Here is a 22494-nt window from a genome sequence, read left to right as displayed (position 1 = left end):
CGAACAAACCTGCCCTTTTGCATTGACAAAAGAAAGAGACATCTTTTGCGTAGACAAAAGGGAGAGACAAATGCAGAAAACATTAAATTCAAGCTCTAAAAAGAAACTACGAGCTCTCGATCCATATATTTCTTTCAACCGGCTACTTGTTTACAATTTGACGCACAATTTATCTATTAGTGACTTCATGCATGCAAGTCAATATTGTACTTGCAAAAAAACAAAGCGAAAAGATCTTATTGCAACAAATAGCCAATATTTTGTTTGTTGGAATGGAAGCAGGGCACCGTAACTCAAAGGGAAACTGAATCCAATCCAATAGCAAAGCGAAGAATGAAAATCGAGCTTTCAAAAAGAAAGCTTGCTTCAAAACAAAAGTTGATTACAACGTATATATAATATCATAAGCTTGTAAGATTTTCAATCTACCATCGAGGATGTACGTTTCTGGATGTTTAGGGCTACATTGCCTTTGACAGGCCTTTCATCGACGTTAATTTTTAAAGGAACGCCTAATTTCTCGATTTTGATTTCGAAAATAAAGTCTTTATTGCATTTTTGAAACAGGTCTCCTAAAGCCTGGTTCTCATTAAGTCGTTTGAGACATTCGAGTCGTTTCGTGTTGTTTCATGTTGTTTTTCAAAACGACTTGCTGGGACGACTCAAGCTATTGTACTTCTCAAATATTCGTACTAGCGCTGCAGAGAGACTTCGTAATTTTTATGCGAAACATTTAAAAATGGCGGTTGTTGTTTGTCAAAGACAAAGTCTTTTGGCTATAGTTATTTGCTGCTTCAAATTGTTTTGCGCCATAAAAAGGTCGCTTGCATTTTTCAACGGTCGTTTCGTTTGCCTGATAGAGCAAAGTTCTATCCAAGTGACCCAGGTCGTTTAAGTCGTGTGAGTCATTTGAGGTCATCCCAGTCTCCTCTGTAATGTTCTCATACCGTGGCAAGGGTCGTCTGTGAAATTTTGGCACGACTGAAACGACTCTGACGACTATATGTGAACTAGGCTTATATAGTCAGGGCGAACAGCTTCTGCACTTTCAATGCATACTGCACGTCATACACTGAAGGTTAAGTCTGTGGCAAAGATGCCAATTTCATAAAGTAACTGTAAGATGCTTTAATTTAGAGAAACGCAGATCTTCAATTAAGATCAGATAAAGAATTCCCTTCACCCGATTGAAAACCTTCAAATAAAATGCGATGGTTTTGCCACCTTTAGCCGTCGCATATTTAGACATAGCGACATGCAATTTTTGGTTCATCCTTTGTGTTTTTTCTTAACTTTGCCCGGCATTATTGAAGACTCGGTTTGAATAGCACTTGCTGTTTCTTATAAAAGTTTTAAATGAATATGGGGCTTACATTCGCTTGCAACATTTGTTGTTTCATTCTGTTCGGTAGGCAAACTGATGCAGTATTTTCTTACCAAACAAAGAAATAATCTTTTTATCTAGATGGCTTACGAGTACATTTTGCTCTCACCGATAGTCATGATTAAGTTGACACGTGACTTTTATTTTCCTTCTAGAGAATTCCTGTTTGCGCATGCTCTATATATACCTTACTGCTATTTTAGACTATCATCTTGATGCATAATCTACGTATACAAGTCTCTCCATTTGGTCGTTTTTCGAGTCTTTCACATTTCAACCTGGGGAATTGTATGCGGCCAATGCGACCAATGCGGCCAATGCGAGCCCTTAAATCAACTTTCTGTGGTCCATGCGTTGTGACGCATTTGAAAATGCAATGAATTCCTTCACTGGGGCATCGCCATGATGGTGCACGTTGGTTGTTTTTGATGCAATTGTCGTACGCTGGAAATTCACATCGCTGACAACACTTGAAAATATCATACAAAAATACATAGCTGCCCTGTTGGTTGACAAAACTTGGATATGTGCATCGATACGGCCATTGTTCCATCTACACATAAAATAGGAAGAATTTTTTGCTTCGGATCTGGCAAACACGCTTGTCATGCAATGTGAATACAGATGTCTTTATTCAAGATAAAAGGATGTAATCTTTTCAAATGTATCCCCCAAGGCATTTCTTTTACAAAAATATTGATTACCCCTTTCCCTGCTGTATTATCTGTATCCCTGCTCTGTTCAGCATTTATCCTACTGTATCCCTGTTCGTTGTTGCTGGGGCCGTATAACTAGAACGCTAATTGAAGGGGAGGGATAGTCAATTGTGCCCGATTGATTTTTTTAGAAAGCCAAACCACTTTCGAAAGAAGTCAGTCGAGCACAACTGAATAATATATGAATGTACCCTCCCCCCCCTTGAATTAGCATTCTGTTGCTACGGCCATAACTAGAACGACAATCGGGGACGGGAGGGTGTTTATTCATGTATTCAGTTGTGCCCGACTGACGTCTTTTGAAAGTGATTTGGCTTTCTTAAGAATTCAGTCGAACACAACTGAATATAATATAATTCACACCCCCCCCCTTTACTAACGTTCTAGCTACGCAACTGTTTTCGATAGAGCAATGCAATCATATAGTCGTTGTTGACTTACCGAACGTTTATTGCGACCATCTTCCGAAATGGCAGCTATAATTTCTGATTCATTGCAGTAACTTGAGTTTTTGACAGGGCTAATTACGAGTGGCTTTCCGGGCGGTAATGTCGTGGGCGGTTCTTTCATTGATGGTTTTCTTGTGAAAATGGGGATGTATTTGTGTACACGTGTAAGTCTAATAGAGACCAGACCATGGCAAGTACATGCAATCATTATCTGCATCAAAATAACTCCATAAAGAACTTTTATCCTTGCCATAATCTTTCTTCTCCTATAACGCACGAACAAAGTTTTTCCACAAGCACAACACAAAAACACAATTCCATTGATAAATACGCTGTTCAATAGTCATCAAAAATACTTGATGAAAATTTTATCAAGGTATGCACTCTGATTCATCACTTGCAAGTTAGTCATACTGTTAAGCTACTGTATAAAAGTGAATGGTTTCAATCTTGGATTGTCGTTATACATGTTTGTAGATAAATGCTGTCCATTTTACTGTTACTACATGTCACGGGCGACTTTCTAGATTGTACTGAATGCACACAATTTCATTATTTTATCAGCGACAAAGTAATAAAATTGTGTGCATTCGGTACAGTCACGACTGTGAGATGAGGTGAAAAGAAAAATTAAATGTATCTAGTAACGGCCATCAAAGGATAGAAAATGTCGCTATATGGAATTATACAAAAAGATATTGTACTTTCTTAACATCAAATGCTGCGTGACGCGCTTGCCGACGTGTTCTGATAACTTGCAGTAGTGCATAATGAATAAAAGTTCTTTTACTTCTTTCGATTTGGCCAATGCATATACAGTGCTGTAAAAGATGCCTACCAAAAATTTCATCATGAAATCTTCATTTGCAAAAAAACGGCGACAGAAAGAAGAATACAAGAGAAATATTATTAACTGACTCTATAAAAAAAGTCAGTGATAAGGAGGTTTACCAGCTTGTGGTGATTATAATCTTATCATAACTGTTTGAAAATTTTCATTCGACGATAGCGAAAATATTACAGTCAAGTTTTGTACTTTAACACATGCACTTTTCTCATTTTATCATTGAACACATTTATCTAAAATGATCTTATGATAACTTCGACCGAGCCACGATCGTCATATGAACATGTTCATATCAATACAACGCCTTTTTATGGCATTTGTTGATGAAATCAACAATCTATTTATCGATTTTTTTCCTGTACCTTTTTTTCTGTTGAGCTCCGACTTTCTTGATAATTTTGATGCTTGTTGCAACACCAAGCTCTCTCTGTCGATGATTGTGAAACTGTAGTGCATGATGTGGCTTTAATAACGAATTATATAGCTAATTGGCCGGTTGGTTGATATATTCCTGAGTTGATGAAGCAGGACCTTGCGAAGTCTGCCCTCGAAGCATAGAAAAGTATTCCATTTTTCCTTTGAATTTCAATGTAATTATCTCCTTTTTGTCAATATTACCATGGTAACACCGTTCAAGAGGTTTGAATAAGAACTCGTTTTTTCGTCAAATTGGATTGACATTGAACTTGTGATCATAAAGAAACTTTATTTTGTCAAATTATAAAGCATTAATATATTAATAATGTGTGATGCAATCCTTTGTATTTTGGTTATTACATGCAAATTCATATTACTGAAAAAGTGCTCCCATTACACGCTAACTTGAAGTTTTGTTATAAACAAGATTGGGATCAAATTTCACGTTTGTAAAATAAAACGTCGTTAGAAGCGCTACAAACAAAATCATCGTAAAAAAATACCCTTTGCAGAAAACGCTTTTGAGGAAATATTTTTGCAAACGTCACAACTGCACGTGAACTTTTCCTTGCTATAACAAAGAAAAATTAAATTGTCTACAGAGGATGTCATTTGGAGGTGGCGATATGCTCCAATCCATTTAGTGAAAGTCCTAAGAAAAAGCATGTATCGATTGCATTTTCCATCAGAGAACCCCAATTGCTCCCCCGGAACGAAATTCAGCTCATCCAGGGGGGATCGAGGTGTTGTCGTATCTATTTCCTGCTCTGTGGGGGTGGCAAATCATTACACTTCAATAAATGAAGATGAGCTTCTTAGCACACAACATTATTTTCAAAATTGTCTGATAAAACTTGACTGCTCATATAAAAACTTTATGAATCATATTTATGTTATCGTTTGATAATGTTGATTAATGTTTTAATTGTTAGAGAGGGTCTGTCTCGGGGCTGGGTTGAGACACTGGTTAATAACGAATAGACATTTTTGTCTGTATCAGAAATGTGAATGTAAAGGACTAAAAACCACAGACGGCCGAGAAATCTGTTTGGGTTTTTTATGCAATCCATTTACTAAAACTGTAAATACGTTCCTTGATTGATGTGCAAGTCACGTGGAAGTCACGCGAGATCGCATGCCTGGCAAACATTGCACATAAATCAAGGAATGTATTAACAAAGTAAATGATTTGAACCCGGGAGTATCGTTACATGTTTGTAAATGTAGATCGTCCAGGTTGGTATAGTCCTGAGAAGGACTGTTTTTGTTAAAAAACACTTGAGAAAAACGACGATTTTTTTGAAAGCAAACATGTTTCGACATTATCAGAATGCCATCTTCAGTGCAGAATGGTTAGTGTTAAGTAATATATAATATGATATGAATAAATAATTACAATGAATAGGAATATGATTAAGTTAAAATTATAAAATATTTACAAAAGGAGAAAAAAAAAAGTATTAAGAACTTATAACAAAAAATATTATTATAAAGTAAATAAAACTAATCCCGATTTAAATATCCAAGTTCACCACTACAACACTATATTTACTTTATAATAATATTTTTTGTTATAAGTTCTTAATACTTAATTTTTTTTTTTTTTTCTCCTTTTTTGTAAATATTTTATAATTTTGTAACTTAATCATATTCCTATTCATTGTAATTAATTTATTCATATCATATTACGTATCATATTACTTAACACTAACCATTCTGCACTGAAGATGGCATTCTGATAATGTCGAAACATGTTTGCTTTCAAAAAAATCGTCGTTTTTCTCAAGTGTTTTTTAAAATTACTGTTTTTGTTGTTGTTGACTGACGTTTCGACAACCTTAGCGGTAGTCATCTTCAGAGTAAACAACAACAAAAACAGTCCTTCTCAGGACTATACCAACCTGGACGATCTACATTTACAAACATGTAACAATACTCCCGGGTTCAAACCATTTACTTTATTGTGCGATACAGTGGATAGATAACACGAAGAACTAGCCCGATTGTAAGGTTCGCTTTATTTTGCCCGAATTTTGCGGGCAAAATTATTTGCGCGTCAGAGAGAGAAAAGACTAGCACTAACATTGCGTGGCAAAAGAGAAATCAATTTTTGGAGAAAAAATCGAATCTTTTGGAATATTTGTCTTTTAAAATGCAATATCTTCGTCAAGATAAGAAAGACGAGGAAGATGGTATGTTGCATGTTTTTTAAAAAGTGTGAAATTGCTGAAAACATTGTAGTTTGATTTGAAATATAATTGTACCGTTTCCCATCCCAATAGGCAGAGGATCAAATCCATTTCAAGGACTGGACAAGGCAACTGCACTTCAAGAAGTAAATTCACTAATTTCTTCATTCTTCATTTTGCTTTGGGTTACGAGACTTATATTATCCATTCACAAAAGCTTACTCACAAAAGTGTATTGAACAATATGATGGTCTTGTTTCCATTCAGTTTCAAGATTTTAAGATTTGTACCATATTCTGCCACTATTTTTTTTCAGGCGAGAACTTTTAATGAAAGCCCTGTCAACCCAAAAAGATGCATCCACATACTGACCAAAATATTGTATCTCTTGAACCAAGTATGTTATGACATGTAAAATAACCTTAAATATGAAAATCATTCCATGTGTATCATCTAGGCTCTTAAAAAATCATGCCACTCTAGAAAAGGTTTTAGACTATATGATTAGACACACAGAACACTGACAATTGAAAACCTGGCTGCCATTTTGACTTTAGTAAAATTTATTCTCTGCCTCGTGTAGGGTCAGCAATTTGGTACAACTGAGGCTACCGAAGCTTTTTTTGCCATGACAAAGCTTTTTCAATCAAAAGACGTGAGTTCTTAGTAGATGGCTGAAGTAGGAATGCATTCATATAATGCCCTATATTGTTGATTTTTTTCATTTATATCATAGCCAATGCTAAGGCGCATGGTTTACCTTTCCATAAAAGAACTTGCCAATGTTGCGGAGGATGTTATCATTGTCACAAGCAGTCTGACCAAGGACATGACTGGTCGAGAGGAAGCATATTGTGCTAATGCGATTCGTGCTTTATGTAAAATCACGGATGCGACAATGCTACAGGCTATTGAACGTTACATGAAACAAGCCATAGTTGATAAGAATAATAGCATATCAAGCAACGCACTAGTGTCATCATTGGTGAGTATGAGCTTTATCAAGTTGATGAGTTGAGTGTCTGTTGGTGCTTTGTAGAAATTTGATACACTAACCTGACAGTTAGCTTAGATGAAAATTATTTCAAGTTTTCAATGACCCAACATTAAATGAAGATTGATTGTTCCATCTGGCACAAAATCTTTGCTTATTGTAATGCTTAGAGAATCAGCATATGTTTGTTTGAACTTTCTAAAATCTTTCAAAAAGTAATCTTGAGCTCTTTTAGATCATACACAACTTTTAGTGGCAAATTACATACATGTCAGCTTAAGTTCATTATTTGTCAGTCAGTAGGTTTTCTTGAATTCACGTGATGTGTCACGTTATTAGTCAATATCCACAAGCCTGTTTAACTATGGAACATGTTGCATTGATTTTATCTCAGTAATATGCTGATGAAATTCTTTTGTTTTTAACAGCATCTTCTCAATGGCAGTTATGATGTGGTAAAGCGATGGGTTAATGAGGCACAAGAGATGATTTCCAGTGATTCTATCATGGTTCAGGTATTTTGTTAAATGCAGGAGATGAGTTATGTTATCAATCTGACAAAAAAGAGTATATTTGCTGTAATACTACATCAATGCTGTTGTTTGTATTAACCAATGTGGTCAAGCCTCATTGTTTGTAATCTCTAAGATGTTGACTTGTCAAGAGTTGTGTTGTTTTACATGTCTTGAGCACTTTACTTTTAAAATTCATATGGTGAAAATGTTATGTTAATAATAAGTTCACTAAGCTTATTGCGAATGTTGTTAGTCAAACACCTTATCATGTGTTTCATTTCACAATTTAATCAGCATATCATATAAAACAATATCTAATGTATAAAATGAAAGTTTCTCCGGATTGTTATAAAATGATTTTATTGAGCTTTCGACTCGGTGCTTCGAGCCTTCATCAGAATTATGCAGGAAGTTATACAACTAAAGAAAAAGGACAAAAAAACTACAAACAACATCAAAACTACAACATTACACTCTAATAATATTAACATCGATCATATTCACAATATGCCAGAACCCATAACAACACATTGTGCACAATCCAATCACATTAATCCACCCCCTAATCCAATCACATTAATCCACCTGCTAATCCAATCACATTAATCCACTCTCTAATCCAATTAGACGCTCTAAACATCTACAAATTAAAAACAACTGTATCTAACTTCCTTTATCTTTCTGATGAAGGCTCGAAGCACCGAGTTGAAAGCTCGATAAAATCATTTCATACAATCTGGAGAAACTTTATTTTTATAAATTAAATATGCCTGGATTACCAATATATAACAATATCTGTAAACCTTCCACTCACTGCCCTCCTAACTGAAACGGCACGGCATTTTGGAGGACAGTGAGTGAATGTTTACAGATATTGTTTTATGTGATATGCTTAAGTTGAGAAATGAAAAACATAATTAAGGTGTTTCACTAAAAATATTACTTGCAATAAGCGCTTAGTCAACTAATTATTAACATGATATACCTGAATAGCGAGTGTGGCATTATTAAATGGTGAAGATGTCTGCTACATGCAATACAACGGCGATTCATTTTGTGAGAATAGCTGGAAAAAATTGTCCCTAAGCCATTGTCACGTGTCCCTTTTCCCTGCTTTTCAACAGTACATAAGTTCGCCAAAACAACAGTTTTATGTGTTCTTTGAAAGCATTGAAATTCTCGGCTTGCAATCAACCATCAGTATTATCAACATGTTGGCTGTAGTGTTTTGCACCGGAGTACCGGAGGTCGGAGTTAGGCTGGAGCTCCGGCTATTTTTGCCTACCGGAGCCGGAGCAAGAGTTTGTTCATATCCGGCAAAACTCCGGCAGCAGTCGTTTGTGCTGCAAAATATTGTGAAACTTTGGTGAACGTGTCTGATCAAAACATTTTTGTATCAACGAACGATAACTATTGGCTAAAATTGAAAAACTTGCATGAAAATAAAACATTTTATGCATGAAACAACATGACGCTAGATTGCGTTCACACATGCTAATTTATGATTCAGTCGGACTGTGGAAATTCAACTTTACATATAACAATTTTACTAATAATTCACCTTGGACTGTTAAACAGTTTCTTGCAAAATTAACCAGCCACAAGCATATACTCGAGTTATAAAATAGCCGGAGTTTGAAGCCCGAGTTCAGATTTGACAAGAGGCCGGAGTTGAAAAACCGTAGTTTGCACAGTCTTAGTTGGCTGGGGCCTGCTTGCAATGGCAATAATAAAGCATTCTTTTACATTATTTTATCTTAGTATCATGGTCTTGGATTGCTATATCACATCAAGAAACAAGATCGTCTTGCCATCTCGAAACTTCTCAACAAGTTCACTAAATCATCCATGAGATCACCTTACGCAATGTGTATGATGGTACGTTACTTTACTGTATTGTTAGGGCTAAGCAATGTGTATGATGGTACGTTACTTTACTGTATTGTTAGGGCTAGGCAATGTGTATGATGGTACGTTACTTTACTGTATTGTTAGGGCTAGGCAATGTGTATGATGGTACGTTACTTTACTGTGATGTTAGGGCTAGGCAATGTGTATGATGGTACGTTACTTTACTGTGATGTTAGGGCTAGGCAATGTGTATGATGGTACGTTACTTTACTGTGATGTTAGGGCTAGGCAATGTGTATGATGGTACGTTACTTTACTGTGATGTTAGGGCTAGGCAATGTGTATGATGGTACGTTACTTTACTGTGATGTTAGGGCTACGCAATGTGTATGATGGTACGTTACTTTACTGTGATGTTAGGGCCAGGCAATATGTATGATGGTACGTTACTTTACTGTATTGTTAGGGCTAGGCAATGTGTATGATGGTACGTTACTTTACTGTGATGTTAGGGCCAATGTGTATGATGGTACGTTACTACTGCGATGTTAGGGCTAGGCAATGTGTATGATGGTACGTTACTTTACTGTGATGTTAGGGCTAGGTAAATGTGTATATGGTACGTTACTGTACTGTGATGTTAGGGCTAGGCAATGTGTATGATGGTACGTTACTTTACTGTGATGTTAGGGCAATGTGTATGATGGTACGTTACTTTACTGTGATGTTAGGGCTACAATGTGTATGATTGTACTGTGATGTTAGGGCTAGGCAATGTGTATGATGGTACGTTACTTTACTGTGATGTTAGGGCTAGGCAATGTGTATGATGGTACGTTACTTTACTGTATTGTTAGGGCTAGGCAATGTGTATGATGGTACGTTACTTTACTGTATTGTTAGGGCTAGGCAATGTATGATGGTACGTTACTTTACTGTATTGTTAGGGCTAGGCAATGTGTATGATGGTACGTTACTTTACTGTGATGCTAGGGCTAGGCAATGTGTATGATGGTACGTTACTTTACTGTATTGTTAGGGCTAGGCAATGTGTATGATGGTACGTTACTTTACTGTATTGTTAGGGCTAGGCAATATGTATGATGGTACGTTACTTTACTGTATTGTTAGGGCTACGCAATGTGTATGATGGTACGTTACTTTACTGTATTGTTAGGGCTAGGCAATATGTATGATGGTGCGTTACTTTACTGTATTGTTAGGGCTACGCAATGTGTATGATGGTACGTTACTTTACTGTATTGTTAGGGCTAGGCAATGTGTATGATGGTACGTTACTTTACTGTATTGTTAGGGCTAGGCAATGTGTATGATGGTACGTTACTTTACTGTATTGTTAGGGCTACTAGTGCCAGGTGATCGAACATTAGTGTGTTATTTTACCACATAGGTGTACATCAGCATCTCCATAGAGCTTTTTTACTTTTTCTGCTGGTGCTACATAACGAAAAAGTGCTCACTTTGTGTTCTCAAACATCCTTTTTGACTATGACCAGGGAGCTTCCATAGGGGGAAAAGAGTAAATTCAGCTTTGTAGGTGGGAAATGGAAAAAGAAACAACGGAAGGCGAAGGAAAGTTGCTTGAGTAACGGAGAAAAGGCGCCAAACTTTAATTGTTTCCCAGGCCTCTAGTTACCGTGAACGGCCCTGGTTATGACTGTGTTTCCATGGGATACGGAAGGAAAGTTGCATGAGTAACGGAGAAAAGGCGCCAAAGTTTAATTGTTTCCCAGGCCTCTAGTTACCGTGAACGGCCTGGTTATGACCGTGTTTCCAAGGGATACGGCGTTTATTAACGATGCGTGTTTTCTATGTAGATTCGTATCGCGGCGAAGTATGTAAACGAGGAGGATGAAGGGTAAAAGACATTACGGCAATAAAATTGTGTTATTTTGCATTTACATATAAACTTCATTTCTTGTGTGTCATATCTTCTCTTTCTTGCTACTTGTTATCAACTCTATAGTATAATGATCATAATTTGTGCGTTGTTTTTTATATTATTCTTTATGCGTACGCAGATCCTCCAGTGGCTATTATGATTTCCTTGAGAACTGTCTGCGACATAAAAGCGAGGTATTTAAACTTAATGCGCATGCCCGGAAATATGCGTTAAATAGCTTTTGGTCAGTCATTAAGTCAATGTTTCTGATGTGTATAGGAGAAGCGTATTTTTGGTAAATTGACCTTGAGTTTTCCAGTTTAAAATTATTTTTAACATTTAAATTCTGATGGGTTTACCGTATAGTTAGGGCTCTTAGTGCCAGATGATTGAATATTGGGAAAAGGGCCTGGAACTGGTCATAGAACCCCGCTATATAATGTGCGATTGCGTCGTATTCAATGGCTTACGTTATAAAAAACCATTCTTTGTAAAACTTGAAACTTAGCGAAGCGCAGTTTTCTCAAAATTTTCTGTGAAAAGGAAATAAATTTGTGAGAAATTTAAAAATTTGGAAAGCGTAAGATTTATTAGGGATTGTGAATTTCAGCTCTTTTCAGTGTGCTTGGATCACGTGGTTAACCGATGGTTGCTTTCAAAGCAAACTTTCAATACTTTATTTAAATAAATGTCATTGTATTTGTACTTTACATAGATGGTGATATACGAAGCTGCCAGAGCTTTGGTTAACTTGAAGAATGTTGAAACACGTGACCTGTGTCCGGCTATTTCCGGTGAGTAAATGTTGCGCCTGCAATCTTCATGTTCGATCCTGATATTCTTTACCCTTGCTATGGAATTGTCTTACAGTGCTTCAGCTGTTTCTCAGTTCTCCTCGGCCAACGTTGAGGTTTGCCGCGGTGAGGACATTGAACAAAGTAGCAATGTCTCAGCCGGCGTCTGTTGCAAGCTGTAATCTGGATCTTGAAAATCTTATTACCGATGTAAACCGTAGTATCGCGACTTTGGCAATAACTACGCTGCTTAAGGTAAATATGAGGAGAATCGTAGCAGAGCTTAATTATTACGTAACTAATCTGCCTTAAGGCCCGGATCCTAAAAATAGATCGTGTGAACACATATAAAGTGAGCTTCCGTCAGTCTCAAAAATGGGATCCAAATCGGAACTTGAATTGTAGCAGAGCTTAATTATTACGTAACTACTCTTCCTTAAGGCCCGTTCACACGATCCGATTTCGTCGGATCCGAAATATAAAGTGAGCTTCCGACAGTCGGATCCGTCAATCTCAAAATGGGATCCAAATAGAACTTGCTCTATTTTCATCCGACAACATCGAAGGAAGCCGACTTGACTGAAGCATTTTACTCTCTATACTTCCCAAATTTGAGCTAACACAAGAAATTACATTTGAAAAACACTTGAAAACAAGTATAGAAATGCGCAAATATATCGATAAATGTTCTTGATAACACAAATGGTTGTTTCAAGACTATAAATATCTAAACAAATATAAAATATCGACAAAACTATCTGACCATGTGAACAAGCAAGCAAAAGTCGGAACCGAAACAGTCGGATCCGATAAATCGATCCTGTGAGCGGGGCTTTAGGTAGCTAATCACGGAAATCGTTGATAAAAAAGGTTCATTTGACATAGATTAAGAGTTTGAGGGTGATTAACTAAGATTATTAGTAGAATGCTTCCTTGCGGTAAAAGATTTATTGTTGTGAATTTTATTTAGAGTTGATTTGTGGAGGATTTGTCATTTCAACTTCGTAAAACAGTGCATCCTTTCCCTTTTTAGACCGGAAGTGAGTCAAGCATCGACCGCCTGATGAAACAGATCTCGTCTTTTATGTCGGAGATTTCCGATGAGTTCAAGATTGTGGTAGTGGATGCAATCAAGTATGTTGTTTTTGTGATCCGGGAACTCACGAGGAATTTCGACATTTTCACTAGCGACTCAGCCCCATTCCCCTTCATTTTCATTAGCGACTCAGCTTCATTCCCTATTATCTATTTCGATAGAGTTGACCATTTTAAGAACATTTGCAATATATTTTATAAGACGAAAATTTAATTTTACTTGACTTTTTGGGCCTCAAAGTTGGCTTTTTTCGTGTGTGACCGTGAGGTGCTGTGACTGGGTCTAGTTAACCGGACGTGACGTACATTGGAGAACACGCTGCTTTTAAACGCAGTAGTTTTTTAGTGTAATTTGTAGCAAAATCAAGAAGTTTATTTTTTATTAAACTTGAGTTATAGTGTGTAGTTTGTTTTTGAATCACACTAATTCTACAGCCTTAAAAAGCAGTGTGTTCTCCAATATACGTCACGTCCGGTTAACTAGACCCAGTCACAGCACCTCACGGTCAAACACGAAAAAAGCCAACTTTGACCTCCAAAAAATCAAGGAAGATCAAATTTTCGTCTTATAAAATATATTGCAAATGTTCTTAAAATCGTAAACTCTATCTAAATAGATAATTTCCCCGAGGGTGACATAGGCACTTCAAGGTCGTTTTCTTTTACTGATCGTAAAATCGTCCACTCCTCTTTCAAAGGATGATCGATGTAACTCGAGCCCGTCATTTTTTAGGTCATTGTGTATGAAATTTCCCAAGAAGCATTTGGTGATGATGACTTTCCTCTCGTCCATGCTGCGTGATGACGTAAGAATTCATTATGTAGTGAAGTCCGCTGAAAGTTCTTGGTGAACGATGTTAATGCCAAAAGTTGTTTCAAAACTAGGGAGGATTTGAATACAAGAAAGCGATCGTGAACACCATTATTCATATCGTGGAAGAAAATTCTGAGGCAAAAGAGTCCGGTGAGTACATACAATTTGGCTCTGTATCTTATTGAACTTCATTCAAAGAGCTCTGCTCTTGTGAAAAAATGAAAAAGCGATATTTTATCGAGCGCGTAATTTACCTAACATTGCATCGAAGTCAAAGTTGAAAAGGCTGAATATGACGTTCATGCAGTTCGTCATAAGCCGCCTCTATTGGTTTCACTTACTAGCTTCACTTACTAACTTCACTTTCTACCTTCACTTACTAACTTCACTTTCTAACTTTACTTTCTACCTTCACTTACTAACTTCACTTTCTACCTTCACTTACTAACTTCACTTTCTTAACTCTTTACTTCTAGCTTCTTACTAGCTTCATTTCACCTTCACTTACTTTCACCTTACTAGCTTCACCTATTAGCTTCACTTACTTAGCTTTACTTACAAGTTTCACTTTCTATTTCACTTACTAGCTTCACTTTAAGCTTCACTTTCTAGCTTCACTTACTAGCTTCACCTATTAGCTTCACTTACTAGCTTCACTTACAAGCTTCACTTTCTAGCTTCACTTACTAGCTTCACTTACAAGCTTCACTTCAAGCTTCACACCACTTCACAGCTTCACTTACAAGCTTCACTTACAAGCTTCACTTCCTTACAAGCTTCACTTACCAGCTTCACTTACAAGCTTCACTTACAAGCTTCACTTCCAGCTTCACTTACAAGCTTCACTTACAAGCTTCACTTACTAGCTTCACTTACCAGCTTCACTTACCAGCTCCCCATACTAGCTTCCCAGTTAGTACATCTTGTGTATTGTCCATTGGGTAATGTAAATTTGGTAATATATTTACACGGTAACAAATGGTTATATGTTTGATTGATTTTTTCAATAAGGTCTCTCTCATCTTTGTGAGTTCATCGAAGATTGTGAGCACACCGTCCTTGCGACACGAATTCTTCATTTGCTTGGCCGAGAGGGACCTAGGACCCAGAAACCATCGAAGTACATACGGTTCATATACAACCGAGTGATTTTGGAGAATGCTGCAGTTAGGTCAGGTTAGTTTAGGGAATGGTTTGTCCATTTGGTCACAGTGCTGTTGTATCTTATATGAACGTGCAGACTTTAAAAGTATCAGCCATTCTTTGCAAGCCCCTTCTACTACCAATTGACGCACGTTACGATTTCAATGTGTATTTTTTGTCGATTTTATCCTGGTTTATTCTTAAAAATTATCTTATACATCTCTCACTTCATAAGCAACATTTAACTATGGTACAAATATCTCTCTTCATAAACAGTTTGAACTATGGTATACATTTCTCTCTTCATAAACAACATTTAACTATGGTATACATTCTCTCTTTATAAACAACATTTAACTATGGTATACATCTCTCTTCATAAACAACATTTAACTATGGTATACATGTCTCTCTTTATAAACAACATTTAACTATGGTATACATGTCTCTCTTTATAAACTAAATTTAACTATGGTATACATGTCTCTCTTCATAAATAACATTTAACTATGGTATACATGTCTCTCTTTATAAACTAAATTTAACTATGGTATACACGTCTCTCTTCATAAACAACATTTAACTATGGTATACATCTCTCTCTTTATAAACAACATTTAACTATGGTATACATCTTTCTCTTCATAAACAACATTTAACTATGGTATACATCTCCCTCTTCATAAACAACATTTAACTATGGTATACATCTCCTCTTCATAAACAACATTTAACTATGGTATACATCTCCCTCTTCATAAACAACATTTAACTATGGTATACATCTTCCTCCTCATTAAACTTAAAACATTGATAATGTATCAGTTGCATTTTTCAATGTTGTATATGAAGTTTGTATTTTCCAGCTGCTGTCACAACCCTTGCCAAGTTTGGTGCTCACTGTGAATCTCTGCTACCGAGTATCGAAGTATTGTTATCTAGGTAAGTTTGCAAGCGCCATAAGAGATGGGTTGAATATGTGCACGAGCCCTTTCGTTAGAAACTATGTTCACGAAGGCATGTCTGTTTATCCAAGTTTTTTTAATTTACCATCAATTTTTGTCGGTGGATCTTCATACTCTTATTAAACAAAATATGAATTACCCGTTACTTACCATACTTGGTCATGATCTAAGCGAAGTACATACGCAATTTTTCTTATGTACAAGCTGAGCTTCTTTCCTTTGAGAAGTCGTATTTCTCTGAAATTGATGAATTGAAGTTTCTCGTGAACCTCGTAAGCTATAGTTCTCTCCATAATTGATACAGTTTAAACTCAGCACAGTTCAATACAAATGAGGATGTGCATAATACAGTCAAACCTGAATTAAGCGACCCTCTATTAAGCGGACACTTAGTAAAGTCACAGTATAGGAATATACAGTAGGGCCACTTCGCTGTTCAACTGGCTGCTGTATATTTAATTTGATTACTGGCTGCCGTTTGCCATTTCGTCAGTCCTATTGGTCACACAATGCAATTTACTGGCTGCCAATATGGTAATCACATGCGTAATAAGATATGTGTGGCACGAAAAAATTCAATGGAGTGGCCCTACTGTATGTTCTCTATACTGTGGTAAAGTCCTAAATTTAATCCCATATTACTTAATCGTGATGATAAACACTTAGAGATTATAAATAATACAGTTTTATATATAATGTCCATGGATAAACCTCCATCTGGCGGACAGCTTCATTTCACGAGTGTATCCGCTTAATACAAGTTTGACCCATTTCCTATCTTACACTGTGAAACATACACCATTCATAAATCAAAATAGAAGTATTTCTTGACATGCCCTCGGGATATGATTGGATATGTATGGATATTTAGGTGTTTGCTTGATACTGATGACGAAGTTCGTGATCGAGCCACGTTCTATCTGAATGTGTTGAGACAACAAGACAAGGCTTTATCTTCAGCTTATATTTTGAACGGTATGGAAATGAACACTCTTAAAAGAATTATCTCCTTTCCTTACCCACGGAATGAGTTTAACCTGGCTTGCATGAGACGGAATTTTGACAGCAAAAAAGTTGATGAACGGTTTGATCCTTTTACCGGCGACAGGACGAACGGCTAGAAAATTAATGTGGCATAGATTCCCAAAATCAGTTTCTACGTTATTTATTTTTCAGGCTTACAGGTGTCCGTGGTAGGCCTGGAGCGAGCTTTGAATGCTTACGTCAAAGAAGCTCCAGATGCACCGTTTGACATCAAGACCGTTCCCTTGGCAACGGCGTCGATGCAAGAGCAAATGGTGAAGACGAGCAAAAGCAGTAAGTATGAAATCAGGATTTGTGGTTTGAGAAGGTTTTGTGCCGAGGCTGTTTGTTGTTGGCGAGAAAGCTAACCTTCGTTTACTGTCGATGGCGTTTGTTTATGTTTTGATAGTGACAATTACAGTGAAAATACACATACACAGACCATGAAAAAGAACTTCTAATTAGCAAAATATATTTAATAGGTTAAAATTAGGACAATGTAGCGAAATTTTACATATGTAAGTTATGCAACAAAAAATAGTATAGATAATAACAAATGGATTTTGCTTCAGTCACAGCTTTGCATTTGTTATACATGCATTTTATTAAACTAATCAATCTTTGGCGTGGATGATAATCATCACTGCCCAACATTACCTGACAAATCATGTGCAGTTCTTCTCGACTGCCTGTGTATTATACGGCTAAGTAAAATGGCGAAGATTTGGCGATAGACCTTTAGTTTAGTGAGTAATATGAAATGTTTTTGCGATGAAAAATTTGAAATCTCCCAACCATCTATTCATAATAACAGCAATAGTAATAACAATTATATTAATCCTCGATAATATTTTCTACAGTTACGAATAATTAAAAAAAGGGAAAGTGGTTTTCTCAGGAAATAGAATAAAAAATGCCTTTAAATAATTCTGCATTGTTCTTTAAAAACCTTATTATATAATATTCAATACATTATTTTTTAAACTATTTTCAAAACACTTTAAGAATTTGGAACTTTTTGAATAGGCGTCAAAATATTCCAAGCTACTGCATCTAAACGAAAAGTTTCTACTATATTGGTTGCATAAAATTATAATCGGCGTTTCTCGTTTGTTAATCATGCACTTAGTTTCAAAAAAAACCAGACAGGAACAAGGCCTTATTTTACTTGATAAATTCTAACAAATAGTTGTTGTTTCTTTCAACACGCAAATTTTGTATCTTTAGCTTATTAAGTGCATTAACTTGCCTATGGTCTTGACCACGCTATGTAAAAAAACGGACTGCACTGTTTTGCAGAATATGTAACTTATTCCTGTTGTTTCGGCGATGAAGCTTTATAATCCCAGCAAACCTCTTTTATTGAAAATCGCTATCATTCAGATAAAACCAATTGAACGTTTCAGGCAAAACAGAAGCGCCTTCAAATCAGCCAACTGTGGTCACTTCGAGACAAGAAGTCTATGCGGAACAGCTTGCCGCGATTCCCGAGTTCGCCAACCTTGGTCCGCTGTTCAAGTCTTCTGCTAAGCCACTTGAGTTGACGGAGTCAGAGACAGAGTACGTGGTGAACTGTGTAAAACACGTGTTTAATGATCACATCGTATTCCAGGTAATACATACGTACAGGTTCAGTGGCGTACGTAGCCTCAATAATTTGGAGGGGGATATTCATATATACATTTTATAGTCCGCAGAAAGCAATTCATTTCAAAGGAAATTAATACGGCGGAACATGAATGTATGAATGTCCGCCCCCCCGGACTATCGAGCTGGTTAAACCAATGGTCTTGGGGTACAGTCCCTAATTTTAACTTGATGGTGTTGTGGACGTTTTGTAGCCTTTCATGGGAGGATTGGGACTAGTTAAATTTGCTAGCTTCATACACTACTGTGGACCTAGTACCATTGATGGGAGCAAATTTCGATATTGCAGTTGAAAACAGTTCATCCACAATAATATGAGACTACAGCATTGTCGGCCGCATTGAATTTAAATGGAAGGCCTCTCGCATGTGTTTTTAGAGCTCACTCACATTCGTTGAACGTGACTTCAACATCACCTTACACTTTCACTCAAGACGGCATTTTCACTCCATTAAATGTTTCATCTGAAATACTTTTGAAAAAATCCAGCCATCGATGGAATTATGAGTTTGTCATTGATTAGGGAGGGCGCTATTTTTATGTTGCACTCAGTGAGTGTGAGTACTCGTGAGCTTTTAGTGTGTGTAAGTTGATGCTTCGTTGTATGACTCTACTATAATTGCAATGCATTCTCTTCCACTTTCTTCAGTACGACTGTACGAATACGCTGAACGATCAAATACTCGAAAATGTAACCGTGGATATGGAGGTATCCGAAGGTGAATACGAGGTCGTGATGACAATCCCGTGTCCTAGTTTACCCTACAATACACCTGGTATCACCTATGTCCTTGTCAAAATACCCGAAGATCAAACTGAAGGTATGAGAGATACACAGGAAGAAGAATTGTTTTCATGTCGTAAATTTTTAAATTACCCTGTAACTGCACATATATTGGGACATGGCGACCGGGGCGTGGTAACTAGTGATGTAGAGGGCATAACAACCAAGAGTGTAAAGGGTGTGGTAACTAGTGGTGTAGAGGACGTCGCAACCAGTGGTGTAGAGGGCGTGGTAACTAGTGGTGTATAGGGACGTGGCAACAAGGCGTGTCGAGAATGTTGCACTTCTCGATTAATTTTAATTTAAGTATAGTTGGTCAAAATTGCTGAATATGCATGTTCTAAGTTATAATTAGTCAAATAATTTTAAATTATTGTACGTACGAATGATATTTTTTCATTGCCATTCATCATTGATTTTAATTGTTGCTCAAAAGTCGTTTTTATAGCAATTAGCTTTGTTTTTTTTTGCATAGAAAATTTTGGCAAGAGTTGTTTCATATCACTGTTACTAGCTGGTCATTTTTCTGCACCCCCACAATCTTTATTTCTTATCCACTCCCCCCTTTGCATATACTTTTCTTGTTAATTTTAAAAATAATGCAGTGAAGCGTCGTAAAACGTCGTAAATGTACCCTCAGTCAACATAAAGAGAGAGCTATCGCTTCGATTACAATTCATTATGGAAGCTGAAGCTTCTCGTTATGGGACAATTAAAAGAGATTCTAGTTGATGTTCTACCTGCAACTTTTGCAATGCGTTTAGTTCTTGTACTTGTATTGCCATTAGAAAGCAGGTTTTGTGTAGGTTTTGTGTTGGATTTTCAACGGCGTTGCTAACTGTCGATATTTAAATACGTTTAGTCACGTGTACCTTTTCCAACACAATGAAGTTCGTTGTAAAAGATTGTGATCCCAACACTGGCGAAGCTGATGATGAAGGATATGATGATGAATATGTGGTAGGTACACTATGAATAATACTGAGATGTATACGCGGATGGTTTTGTTTGAGAGGGGATGGGGTGCTTTAGTTCATGTTAGATTTCGATGGCTACTTGTTGCCGTAGCGTGTCAGACTTTTTCTGCTAATTTCTGTTACTTTTTTCTGACTGGATGATTTTCGGAAGTGTGCTCTATTGCTAATCACGATTGCTTTTGCTTAAATAGTTTGGTGTATTAGTATTTTGCGAGGAAATGGACATCCTTTCTCCACCTCAAAGGCTCTAAATCTATCCCTGAAGAGAATATGATTCAAAGCAGTAAATTCCCATTGTTCCGCTCATAATTCTGACATTGCTTCTTTTGTTTTAGTTGGAAGACGTGGACGTTGTGGTCGCTGATCACGTGCAGAAAGTGTTCAAAACGAACTTCGCTGCGTCGTGGGAGGAGATTGGGGATAGTCACGAAATGAAAGATACTTATGCCTTGTCTCAAATGAAAAGCTTGGAAGGTAAGATGTAAAGATTTAACGCGCGATGCTGCTAATTGCTAATGACATGGATTTTTCTCTGAAAATGTGCATTTTATAAGAATTCGTGCGCTGTTTTTTTGTGCCCCATGTCTCATCAAATGCCGACTTGAAATTACTGATTTTTTTGTGCGTGCAACCAGGAATTGTTTGGGAATTGAGTGTGATGTTTTTCCAAACACGCTAGCATTTCATTGTTTTGTTTCATTTGCCAAAACATCAGCAATTTTGAATTACCTTAAAAGTATAATTTATGTCTAGTGAAGGTCTACAAACGAACAAGCTGGACGTTTCAGAATGTTTCTCAAATATCCGAAATGAACTTATTTTAAGGTTTATATCTAAGTTTACATGGTCAGTATAATCAACTCCATATTTTATTTATAAACCCATCGCGCTAAGTTCCTGCGAGGTAGATAAATAACAAACGACCTCGTTCTCAGTCAGTAATCAGTATGTAGTCAGATTAACCTCAATAACCTGGTAACTTGTTGTAGAATCTCGGCAGTTCACAAATAAAAATGACGAGCGAAAATTTACTCGGTTTTCCAGGAAAAGAACTTCAATTATCAGGCCATATTTTTCTTCGATTTCAAGCTCTTTCTCTAACTTATCGTGATTTTTCCTTTTTTTTTTGACGATTATTGTAGATGCGGTGAAACAGATCATCGAATACATGGGCATGCAGCCATGCGAGCGATCGGACCGAGTCCCTTCAGACAAGAAATCCCACGTTCTGTTATTGGCCGGTTGCTATCGAGGCGGGCACGATGTTCTTGTTCAAACAAAACTGGCGTTCAGCGATGGCGTTACCATGCAGATCACTGTCCGAAGTTCTGAGGCGACCGTTTCCGAAGTCGTTCTCTCGGCAGTCGGTTGAGGATGTCATTTTTGGTTGATGAAATTTTTGCCGATGTTCATTTTTGTAGAAAGCTCATCATGGCAAATTATATGTGAAAGATTACTATGAAACATTTTTGTATGTGTTAAATTTCTGGTTGTTTTTTTTTGTGCGCATGAATAGGATTCGGAGCCCTTTTTCTGACGCGTGGAATACTGTCTACTTTCCTGGCTCTTTTAAGACCGCTGTTTTATTTTTTTTTTTTGTTTTATTTTTTGTTTTATCGGTGCGTGCTCCTTTCCATGACGTAAAGACATGACGTCACACAGAGATCTGGGGCTAGTCCGACGGAAAAAATTGATTGGCGGCAGATTTAATTTTCACCGAGATTTTTACTGTTTGGCGAATTGAATATTTCGTTGTTGAGCACTAGATTAACGAGATAGTGCCAAAATAGATCTAGTAATATTACGTGTAATTTTCTGCTCTACTTCCTTGATTTAACTTTTGGGTATTAAAATAATTGAAATATTCGTTTTAAAGAGCAGAGATTAACACGGGGACACTTAAATGAACTTAAGTTTACCAACGATTGAAGTGGGCTTCAAGCTTCAACAGCAAGTAAAAATCAGGGGGGTGAACCGATTTTTGAAA

At 36.8% G+C, this 22494-nt stretch overlaps 2 protein-coding genes across 2 annotated transcripts; one reads left to right on the top strand and one right to left on the bottom strand.

The window, feature by feature from the left end:
• Positions 1–1505: 1505 nt before the first annotated feature.
• Positions 1506–4210, bottom strand: LOC124434520. The gene is made up of 3 exons (XM_046984415.1): positions 3759–4210; positions 2542–2815; positions 1506–1937 (listed from the first exon to the last, which is right to left on the bottom strand). The coding sequence occupies exons 2-3, from the start codon at positions 2800–2802 to the stop codon at positions 1584–1586; spliced, it is 615 nt and encodes a 204-aa protein (XP_046840371.1). The 5' UTR covers positions 2803–2815; positions 3759–4210; the 3' UTR covers positions 1506–1583.
• A 1671-nt stretch (positions 4211–5881) lies between these two features.
• Positions 5882–21971, top strand: LOC124434484 (coatomer subunit gamma-2-like). The gene is made up of 23 exons (XM_046984382.1): positions 5882–6005; positions 6096–6148; positions 6319–6399; positions 6586–6657; positions 6739–6987; positions 7425–7511; positions 9273–9389; positions 11201–11241; positions 11405–11459; positions 11981–12059; positions 12136–12314; positions 13093–13193; positions 13888–13960; positions 14040–14118; positions 14980–15144; positions 15978–16053; positions 16948–17051; positions 17253–17393; positions 18506–18711; positions 19396–19567; positions 20393–20490; positions 20843–20981; positions 21650–21971. The coding sequence occupies exons 1-23, from the start codon at positions 5966–5968 to the stop codon at positions 21877–21879; spliced, it is 2637 nt and encodes an 878-aa protein (XP_046840338.1). The 5' UTR covers positions 5882–5965; the 3' UTR covers positions 21880–21971.
• Positions 21972–22494: the final 523 nt, after the last annotated feature.

The sequence above is a fragment of the Xenia sp. Carnegie-2017 genome, unplaced genomic scaffold, assembly GCF_021976095.1.
Source record: "Xenia sp. Carnegie-2017 unplaced genomic scaffold, XeniaSp_v1 HiC_scaffold_14, whole genome shotgun sequence".
NCBI classification, from domain to species: Eukaryota; Metazoa; Cnidaria; class Anthozoa; order Malacalcyonacea; family Xeniidae; genus Xenia; species Xenia sp. Carnegie-2017.
Note: the sequence above shows the minus strand (reverse complement) of the source record. Positions and strands in the feature narration are given on the sequence as shown.